This window comes from Tubulanus polymorphus, chromosome 2, assembly GCF_964204645.1.
Source record: "Tubulanus polymorphus chromosome 2, tnTubPoly1.2, whole genome shotgun sequence".
Taxonomy (NCBI): Eukaryota; Metazoa; Nemertea; class Palaeonemertea; order Tubulaniformes; family Tubulanidae; genus Tubulanus; species Tubulanus polymorphus.
This window is the reverse complement of record NC_134026.1, coordinates 3,951,005-3,962,117: the sequence shown is the minus strand read 5'-3', so window position 1 is coordinate 3,962,117 and position 11,113 is coordinate 3,951,005. Positions and strand designations below refer to the sequence as shown.

General features: G+C 41.3%; 1 protein-coding gene across 1 annotated transcript; it reads right to left on the bottom strand.

Annotated features, from left to right (window-relative positions):
• Positions 1 to 139: 139 nt before the first annotated feature.
• On the bottom strand, positions 140 to 10,978 carry LOC141899517 (uncharacterized). Its single transcript, XM_074785881.1, has 18 exons — positions 10,873 to 10,978; positions 10,202 to 10,276; positions 10,018 to 10,111; positions 6,940 to 9,583; positions 6,733 to 6,840; positions 6,521 to 6,609; positions 6,285 to 6,411; positions 6,102 to 6,202; positions 5,567 to 5,700; positions 5,281 to 5,480; positions 3,859 to 4,806; positions 3,199 to 3,537; positions 2,964 to 3,118; positions 2,498 to 2,736; positions 2,205 to 2,379; positions 1,716 to 1,779; positions 1,534 to 1,633; positions 140 to 1,440 (listed from the first exon to the last, which is right to left on the bottom strand). The coding sequence occupies exons 1-18, from the start codon at positions 10,885 to 10,887 to the stop codon at positions 1,399 to 1,401; spliced, it is 5,649 nt and encodes a 1,882-aa protein (XP_074641982.1). The 5' UTR covers positions 10,888 to 10,978; the 3' UTR covers positions 140 to 1,398.
• Between the last annotated feature and the right edge of the window lie 135 nt (positions 10,979 to 11,113).

Here is an 11,113-nt window from a genome sequence, read left to right as displayed (position 1 = left end):
CAATCTCCTACACCAACATAAAATGCGCAAATTTTATGAAATCTACATGAAATCGAAAATTTAAAACTCCACAAAAATAACACATGAAAGTTGTTTTTAATTAAGATATAGTTCATATTTATTTCGATCAAATTCATATATAAATTCTGTTTTGCATAAACTAATTGTGGACGATCAATTGAAAATTACAAAGTGAATGTAATATATAATCTACTCGAATTACAATCATTTGATTTATTTCCAACCACAATATCAAAAATCATTTAATTGAATTTTCTGGTCCAGCCAGAAGTGTCGACTGCATAATTGAACATAAATTAATCAACAGTAATCAAAACTAATATATTCATTATCAATTCTCTATAACTACAAAATCACCAAAAATCTATCAAGAGTGAAACCAGCTCATCCTTCGGTTATCACGAGTTAAGATTACTATAAATACGAGTTTATGTATGGCTACACGAAAAATAACTTCTTTTTTAAAGCAACATTCCATCCTAGGAAAATGAGGTTTTAAATGTGAAGCAGGCGTTTAAAATAATACCAGTCGAAATATATCGTTAATATTCGATAAGCTTCCAGCAACTGACGGCAAAATTTGACATTCAATTCAAGGTTACTCGCACTACTCTAATGTAAAAGCCACTACGTTATACATAAAAGAAGAATTTAAAGCTTTTAATGAACACACTGGAAAAATTTCGGCACAGACACAGGACAAATAATCATTTTTGGCTAAAATAATGCTTATGATAAATATGATACATATATTAGAATCTATATTCTACTGCCCTATAGTATAAATTTAGCCTAAAATATGATACGCTGATTTCTCTTCGGATACTTCTCCTTGGATATCTGAAGATAATTTTCTACGCTCAACGCGCATGTAGCGATGTCAAGGACGATTGTGCCGTCTGATGAGATAATATTTGCATATCTGAGAACCCTTAACCCTTTCAGCGCGTCTATACCGCAGTGCGGTGTTTATATCAGTGATAGATTTCACTAGTACACCACACTGCGGTGTATTGATGTAATAAGTAATTAGTAATTATCTCTCTTGAAAAATGGCAGCACGTGTCAAACATAGTGAAATACTAGTAACTAACGATACACAGCGCCGCAGTGTAGACGCACTATAGTGGTATTCCCGTTATTCAACACACTAGGGTGGAATTTTTTTGAATTTTCAAATTATCTCCAGCACTATAGGGTATTAATTAGTCAGCACTGAAGCATGATGAAGACTTTCCATCTAAATTCTAGCTACCGAACTACTGGTTATAGTTGAATAAGAAGAATAATATCCTTTCTACACAGGGAAATAGCCTTCTTAGCACAGCGAAATTCGAAATATTCTGGAGAAGTTATTCATGGCTCTCGAACGCTGGTTTAGATGTCATGGTATCGGTTGAGCACTTGATTTAACACTTTCTGAAAGCATTAAGAAAATTGATGCGATGTGTGAGCAAAATAATCTTTCGCAAAAAATTAATTTAGTCAACAGCGATTTGATTTGAAATTTACCTCTTTAAAGATTCGTGCTCGGAGCCGGTTTGTTTTATACTCTTCATCCCTTTTTCTCTCCAATTTCTTATCCAGTACCTCTGGTAAGCGTTTATACACCCTAAAATGAGATGTACCATTTTTCTGATACAATCAACTCTATTAACGAAAATAACTTCAAATTTTCACAAATATAAACTTACTTGTCGGTTAATTCTTTCATTTCCTTCTTGGTCATAACTCTGTATCTCGGTTTGTAAAGATTATCTAGAAATTCAGAAATCATTCATATAAAATTTCAGGTCGACTGTTTTTAAAATCAATGGAGACAAGTAACTTGTACTATCAACAATATTCCAAGTATACCAAAATCTACTCGATGAAAGTTCTCAGAAATAAACTACGAAAATAAAGATAGTGGGTGGCCAGAAATTTACAAATTACAGATTTTTCCATGTGATTAACCAAAATTCCGTGAATGAATCAGAGAAATTTCTGGGTTTGAAATGTTACAACCGTTCATTTTTCATTCAATCAAGTACTGATGAAGAAACGTGATCAACAGCATTATCCGAATTCCCTGAGTTTTCCAGGTTTTGGTAAAATTTGTCAAATTCCCTGATTTTTCTGATTCCCTGAGTTTTCGAGGTCAGTGGCCACCCAAAACTGTTAGAAGAACGTGACATTCTTACCGCTGAATGGATGAGAGTTACGATTAGGATCAATTTTCTGAGAATCAGCGAACAGTAACTGCCTCTGTTTTTTGTATTGAGCTCGTATTTCTCTCTCCTGACTGGCCAGTTTGATACGTTTCTGACGCTCGCGCGATTGCGAAACAAAATCCCCTTTGAACACGACCAGAGCTTCCTGTAATTAGTGATCAAGAAAGCAGTTAATTTTTAATCAATAAACCGATAAATCTAAACAATTCAAAAATTTGCAAAGTGTATTCATCATCTCTACCGGTGAAAAGAAAAGTCTTTACCTGCAGAGAAATCTTTTTTCCTTCGTTATCAAATACGCTAGCAGGCTTATCTTCAATGTTTTCTTTGTGAAGGAAAAACTGGACGTCCGGATCTTTGTCTTTGATCAATTCGACATCTTCAAACGTCGGGCCTTTCGGTATATTGAACTGCGGAATGTGATTGGCGAGATTTTGTCTCTCACTCAGCGGTTTCTTCCACGGTCGATGCTCATTCACGGGGACATACCAACATAAACCACCTACAGAATACATACATCCTCAATCTATATTCCCGGTTTATGTACCGACAATCACTATGACAAACATTGCCGGCAATCAAAGGGCCAGGTTTTTACGGTGAACATATTATCTTTCTCATTAGTTTAGTAACTACTTCACAAGTTTTCAACGATTAAAACTTAACAATAATTCTGATGAAACTACAATCACTGATTCGATTTAAATTTTCATGAATCCGATTGCTTACCATCAGTTCCGACTGGAGCCGGTTTATTCTTCTTTTTACGCTGTGTGAAGATTTTTTCCGGGCTGAACATTTTCGAAAGCGGAGCCCCTTGATCAGCGGATGAGTCAATACGTGTGGATGTTTGAACAGATTCCGTCCTCTGCCCAGCAGACGAACTAAATAATAATTCATCGTATAAGTATCTAAATATGCATTTTCACAAATGAAGTGAAGACGAATTTGGAGTAAAACTTACCTCGATTCTTGAGTGTCTAACATTATAGGCGTAGGACAGTTTTGCGTAGCGTCTCGATTTTTCGGTTTGTGACGTCTGTTCTCTTTATTTTCATCCGATTTGTCGTGTTTTTTGTTCGAACGATGATGACTTTTAGCGGTCGATTCCGCGTCTAAATTGGCTTGGATTTTCTTATTCTTCATTTCGTTTTGATGTTTAGTGCTGTTTCTCTTGTTTTTCTTAGCATCTCTCGTCTTCTGCATGTCGCGGAAAAATTCCTGTTTCGATTTTTTAGGCTTGTCGTATTCTAGATACCAGTTGCCACTTTTCTGTTTCTCGATAATTTGTTCAGCTTTTGTCCTGAAATAAAAAATATTCTTCCATGTTATATGTACACATATACAACGGCTCAATAATATATTTACAAAAGAAACCATTCGCAAAATGATTATACAAAGAGTACATCTCAATCAATACCAATGCAAATTTTAGAACTATTTAGAGATGATGGCTATTTCTATAAATCTCTCATTTTGTAGAATTTATTTTCTCAGATTTTTCTGATTCCCTGTGTTTTCCAGGTTAGTGGGCACCCAGTATATGTACAATCACAAGCGGATCAATAATGATGTCATAGGGAGACTTCATGGAAGCAGCCAATTTTTCTGGAAGAGACCGTACCTGGCTTCCTTCAGCTTTCGGATGATTCGTTCTTGTCGTTGGATTTCCTTCAATTTCTCGACGTCCAACTTTCCCTTTTTGCCCGTTTTGCCGCCGCAAACGCATATCTCCTTCGCGGTCAAGTCGGTTTTAGTCGGCTCTAAAGTCGAAGACGATGAATCGGCCTCGCTGGTCAGAACGGTAGTCGTACTAGCCGTAGTCGACAACGTCGTCTGCGAAATCGACGAATCCGACGTGTCCTGTTGTTGACCGAGTTTCTTCTCGAGTAGAACCTGTTCGAGCTTCTCGATTTTCTCGCATCGTTTTTCTTCGCGACGTTTGCCGCGTTCGTGTTTCTCTTTCTGTTCGATGATTTTCAGTCGCAACTTCAACACCTTCGGATCGTTCGTCTTCATCAGATCGGAGCAAGCGGTCGTCGTCGTCGTGTCGGACGAAAGCGTATCGAGAACGTTATCTTCGGGAATCGACGACAGCGTGTCGGCGGCGTCTAAAACCGTGTTCATCTTCGCTCTTAATTCATGCGTCGAATCCGTCGAACTATCGGTACGAGGAGAAACATTCACTGACGACGACGATTCCGATTCGATTTCTGCCCGATCTTCGGCTCGAATCTCGTCCTTCTTACTCGACAGCTTCGAAGACTGCGCGCTCACGGCGCTATCGGCTTTCTGACGCGTGTAACTTTTCGTCGGTCGCTTGAAAAGCTCGCTTAGTTTCTGTATGCGTTCGATGATGCTCAGGTTCTCGCGTTGCGCCTGTTTACGAGCTTGGTACATTTTCCACACCGAACCGAGATCATCCGGCGTCGACGAATCGCTTTCGCGCTCGAGAATATTTTGAAGTATCTGCAACGAAGTTTTCGACCTGGCGCTGGCTCTCAGTGCGTCGGTATCATCATCGGAGGATGAAGTTACCAGTTGCAAAGGCATCATATCATTTGCCGAGTCCCTGAAAATAATTAAGAGAATAGAATGAAAGTAAATCGCAACAAGCCATAGGCAGCAACGGTTCTCAGGCTCAGACTCCAACTCCCGAATATAAACATGCGTTGGTTCCCTTTGGATTTTGGATATAGAGAATCAATCTAGTGCCAATACGGTAACTAAATTTTGTCGAGACAACTTTTTGAAATTTGTCCCAGTTCCTAATGTGGTCATCTGTAAGATGATGGCCCTAAAAACATTTTTCGTGCCTAGTTCAGTTGCTAGGTGGTGCACTGGGCTCATTCTTTGCACTATACAACTAGACCCCCTTACTAACATCCTACCCAAATTTCATCAAGATTGACGCGCTATTAATGAAGCTAGGTAGCTGCAAGACTAGACCCACAGACCGAAATCAATACAAGAATAAGGGTCTCAAGGAAGCCAGAGAAGCAAAAATAAATATGAACGTTTCAAAATAAATTCAAACATCTCCTACCTAGAATGGCTGCTCAATCTTCTCTCCATGTCTTTAGCTTTTTCTGGTGTACTGAAACGTTCTTGGTTCGCGCCAGTTTCTGACTTCTCTTCGTCGGCCCACGCTAATCGTGCACCTCCTCCTGTTAAACCAGTTTCGACCGACTTTTCCTGTCGAGATGCACTAAAACTTTCAACAGACTTCAGTGAGCCATGAACATCCTGAAAACAATATTTTGAATACACCTCTCTAGTAAAGATTGAAATTAACGGAAATTTATCAGAATTTTCTGAGATATTTCACGTACCTTTTCTTCCTCAACTTTTGCCATAGTTCTCAATGGACGATGACCGTAGATTCCTTTACCAGATTTATTTATTGGATCAACACGAGATCCAAGTACGTGAGGCGGTAAATATGGTGGCTGTGCATCATCGGAACCTGCAATATTTCAACAATAATCATCCATTGAGCCTAATACAGCCAACATGAAAATATCTATATCAGCATCCAAAACATAAGATTTATTGAAAACCCAGTATATAATTATGTACTCATTCAGTTGTCAAAGCCTGAATATCTGTCAAATTCACTTATCAATCTATCCTTAAAACTAACAAAGCCCAGATACACTATCCGCACAATGAACTTATCAGTCACTTAGTAGCCTAGCTGCCCAACAATGCCAGAAAATCTATTCAATTTGCTTATCAATACTCCAGCCAAACAACACCAGAATATCAATTGTTGATATTCTGGTTTTGTTTAGCTCGAGGATCAACCCATTTCTCGCATTTGAATGAACTTGGCTAATCTACACGATCTCAAATACTGGTACTTACCTAAATGTGTGCTTTCCTGAGTAGTTTCACCACCAGATATTCCGGTACTTGTCTCCTCGGGATTACTTTCGAAATAGAACACTTCATTACTACCAGGCGGCCTAAAAACAATGCCATTCATTAGAATAACGTATATAACATCAAACGTACGAATTGAGTATTCGATTGAACGGGTATATTTACTTGTACGGTCTGATCAATGGTGAAGTACTTCTCGGTTGTCTGACACGAACATGTTGGCTATCTCCGGGGGCTACGATTTTCACCTGTTGATTACGCGGCGTTACGGAGGGTATGTCTTCTTCCTCATCTGAAGTGAGCGATGAATAAAAGAGTTCGATAAAATCTAATTCGTTCTTCAGTTTATATAATGAAGCTTCATGAAGTGCAATATTCTCCAAAATCTAATTCTTTATTACCTGATTCAATTTTACCGATAGTCACATCGGGCGGTGCAGAAACGATGCTTCTTTTACTGTGACTTTGTTCTCTACTGATAGCATCCATACTGAAAATGAATAAAATATCAACAATTCAAAATGGAACATCTAGGATTTAGGTGTATTTACACCGCACTATTATCTCTGATAACGCTACAAGGGAGATTTTAACACACTGTCTGATAACGTACCTTTTCGCGAATGATTTTTGAGAGTAAGGCTCATCGGTGAACACGACTGGTGATCTACGGTCGACCGGTCCCTTCAGCGGTAGAGAACTTCTCATATCATTCATCGACCTAAATTACCGCAAAAAAATGTAAATAATCCAAAATAAATTCTCCTTCATTCCACAATTCAGGTAGGCATCGGTAGTCGAAATATAGCCGAATACTGACCTATGGTTGACCATATAATTAGCGACTTCCATCGACAATTCAGTCGGTCTATTCGGCGATGCAGATTTAGGTCGACCGATGCGATGCAAATAACTTCTATCGCCGGCTTTCAACGACGAATCGAACCTCCCGTCGGCCACTTCAATTCGCGTTTTCGTCGGCGATGTCAACAGGAAATCCAACGACCGACGATCGTTCATTTTCTGCATCTGATCCGACAACAAATCGCGACATACCTGGAACGCCGTGAACGGTTTTTTGGCCAACGGCGAGAAACTCAAACGATCGATTATGGAATCGTTGGTGCGCGTACGTTTGTTCGGCGACGCGTTGATTTCGAAATGAGTCGGCGTTCGTTCTCTCTTCGACGGAGACGTGATCGGCGATTGTAGCGGTTTATATTGCCTCGGCGACCGCGGAGTCGTCCTCTCCGATACTCGCGACAACGTCGAGTGCGGACTCGTTTGCCGTTGTCGTTGTTCTTGCAAGTTGCGAACTTGAGCTTCCATCTCGCGTTCCTCGGCCTCTCTCAGGATGTTATACGCCTGCTGTTGCGGCAAATCGGTCTGCAATAACCGGTAAACCCGATCGGGCAGCGTGCCCTTATAAACGCCGCCGCTACTAACCCCTTCGTCTAATCCAGCTAGACGCTTCATACTCTTACGCTCAACATCGTTCGGGTTCAGAGGACTGCGACTGCGGGCGATTTCCACTTTCTGAGCTTCGGCTTTTTCCTTCGCCGCGGTCACCGATGACACGAACTCGGGTAGGCTAACCTCGCCGATATCGGCCGCGTAATCCCACTGCAGCTTCTTACTTTTCTCGTAATCCAAATCGCTCGACGTTTTAACCGTATCCATGCTTTTCACCGACGCCTGCGATTCGGGCGACATGTTTATCTTCTTACGTGCCTCGTGTCGATACTGTCGTAAACTCGTGTTGATCTCGTCCAGATCTCTCTGTAAATCGTGGTAAACGTTGTCGGTAAAGACGGCCGACGCCGAATGTACGAGGTCGCGAATCGAAGTCGGGCTGGCGCGCGGACTCGTTTCGTGGCGTAATTCGTCGCTTTTCGCCAACAAACGATGAACCTTCTCGCCGATACTCTCGTTAACGAGGTTAAGCGGTGAATTGTGGTATCTTTCGTACGAAGCGCCGGATATGTCGTTGTGCGATCGCGTCAAGCGTACGGGGTATTTCGGTAACGGCGAACCGGCGACTAACGTCTCGCTGCTCTCGGTGATCTTCTGCTCGGTGAAACTGCGTTCAGCCTCGCACTGTAACAACAACCGTTTCACACGTTCCGTAACTGAATCATCGGTATCATCATCATCTTCGCTGCCGTATTCCTCATCGTCTTCATCGTCGAGTCGGAACTGTTTGCGTAACGGTTCCTGATTGGCGAGGAAATCTTCGATCTCTTGACAGATAGTATCGCCTAAACTATCGTTGATACTTTTTAGAGCCGATACTTCTGATTTATCGGCGCCACCGACGACCGTCGGTAACTCTTGGTATTGAGTACTGCTACAGCTGCTTTGATTCAACTCGTTTGCCGGCGGCGACAGGGATTTCCTCAACGGAGACCGATCTTTCGACGGAGAGGAGGCGCCATCTCTGACGACGACCATCGCCGTACAACGCACCGGATCGATATCGGCCATCTTATCCGGCATGTTCGTATAATCGGTGACGTCTGAATCGATGTCGCTGGCGCCGGCCGGTTTGAAATTCTCGCGAGCTAAAACGTCGCTGATCAGACGATTCGTCGCTTCGTCCGCTTCGACTCTCTGCAGCAGTTTCTCCCGCTCGGACGCCGGAACGTAGTCGCTGACTCCGGCCTTCGTGACGACTCCACCCGGAGACAACTCTTTCAAAACGACGGTCTCTTCTTGTTCGTCGAAATCGGCCTCGCTTCCTTGCGTTTCCGGACGTTTCGAGATTCCGTCGATGGTTGATTCGTCCAAAGCATCGGGCATTTCCTCGTACGAGGTTTCGGTGATCGTGGTATCGGGCTCCGGGTCTAACGCGATCATCTGCGGCTTTTCTTCGATTCCCGTGTTGATAAACGGAGTTGAATGACCTACCGGTTTTACCGCCGCATTCATCGGCGTCTCGCTCTGGAAGGCTATCGATTCATCTGCGGCCGGCGTAAATTCGTTCACCTGAGGCGTGAAATATTTAATCGGCAAAACTTTCGGAGTCACCGGCTCCAGAGGTGGATCAGCGCGAACTTCTTGATCTGACTGAGATTCGGCGGCTGTTAGAACTCGCGGAGTAACTTGCGGCGTCGATAAACCCGACCACGTTCCGACGTTATCCTGATCCGACCACGGTTCGCAAATATGATAATTTCGCGCGCTTCCGTTTTCGGAAACGGGCGATTCGTCGCCGTCCGATTCGCCGTCGTCGGGCAGACGGCTCAAATCACCGCTGACGAAATCCGTTGATACTTGTTCGATGGCCGATTTAACGAGCAGGTCTTCGTTTACCAATTCTTCGCAAGCGGTTTCTAACGCTTGTCTCGACATACCTTCGGCGACATCATCTAAACCTAACTCTAAATTCAACGGTGGAACAGGACTCCTCAATCTCTTACTGCTGCTTGCTTCACTGACTACCTCTTCATTCTTATCTTCATCTTCTGAAAAAATTAAGAACGTTTTATGAAATGTCGATAATTAATTCAATCTACTCTGGGGTCAGTTCTGTTGTGCCTTAAATCCAAAAGGAGTCGTAAATCTTAAGTCCTGTCTTAAGTTGTTAGATTGGATTCAGAACTAAAATGGTCCTAAAGTCAGACTAAGAAACTGTGAATATGGTTTCTAATTTTTTCAATCTGATGGACTATGCAATATTATCAGGCTTATTACCATCCTATAAAGAAGGGTAAGGCCCTATGAATGATTCTGTATTGGCTTAAACCTTAAGATATTCAATGGTTTCTAAGATTCAGACCAATGAATACTGATTTAGGTAGGATTTGATATTATCACCAAAAGTCGGATCATCATTGATAATAATAATAATAATAATAATAATAATAATAATAATAACAATAATAATTCTGATTCTTACCGGTAGCTGTATCTAATATTCGTCCAGTTATCTGTCTATCCTCAGTAGTACTGAATTCACTATCACCAGTAGACTGATCCATTGTCGGAACAACCTAAACAAATATTTCAAACAAAACTTTTATATCACTATTCAACTGATAAAGTTGGTTAAGCCAGGGTTAAAATGACGTAATAAAACTTGCCTGAAAACTGCCCGGTGATGGAGCTCTAGTTTTTTCACCTATTTGCTCGATTTCTTCAAACAGGTCTGTTTTATCCTGTGCAATGAATAAGGATTTATATAGCATTCGCTGATACCAAGTCTGGAGATTACTACTCACACAAATCATTAATTACCATAAATTACAACATGAGCTTGAATAAAGCCTAACAGTACGTGCTGTATTTAATTAAGCAATTAGTTTTGTTCAGTATTACAAGCTGACCTTGTGGCATAGGAAGTCGAACTCGAATACTCAACTCAGCAGTGATTACAAATAAACTAATTAGAAGAGGATATGGCTGTTCAGCAGCATTGTTGATTAATGAATTAATAATTAACAATTGAACATGCCCGGACAAGTTTTTCATAATTAATGATGCCAGAATTGGATTGGCCAGTTCACCCAGTAACAAGGCGCAATCCAACAGATACTGCATAATAAAACATAAGTCAGATAAACATTTAGTATCAATCCGGGATTTTAAGTATAAATCAATAAAACGTTAAGTTTTGTTGATTTATGCTTGGCAAGCGACCACCACAGGCACAGAGACGAGACGAGCAACATTTTATTTTTTAACAACAAAAATCCGATAAACATTCACATGTTAGACACATACAAGCCATTAAACAAATTAAAACGATGTTTACCTTCAACTCGCTCATAATACGTTCCCCCGCTAGCGGTCTATTCGTGAACGGCGTCTTGACAAACTTTTGAAAACTTGAAAAAAGCTGCCGTTGATTCAAATTCGGGCCGCCATATTATTTACATTGATAAAGTAGGTCAACGTCGATGTGACTAATTTCACGGACACCGGACTCGTCTTGTACGGACTTTTTTGGGGCGCATATCCTTTTTGTCAAATTCGGGAGGGCTCCCGATTACCTT

Coding starts and splice junctions, on each gene's coding strand:
- LOC141899517 (XM_074785881.1), bottom strand. Junction 6,203..6,284: donor CCATTGATCAGACCGTACAA/GTAAATATACCC, acceptor CATTGTTTTTAG/GCCGCCTGGTAGTAATGAAG. Junction 1,634..1,715: donor ATGAAAGAATTAACCGACAA/GTAAGTTTATAT, acceptor ATCTCATTTTAG/GGTGTATAAACGCTTACCAG.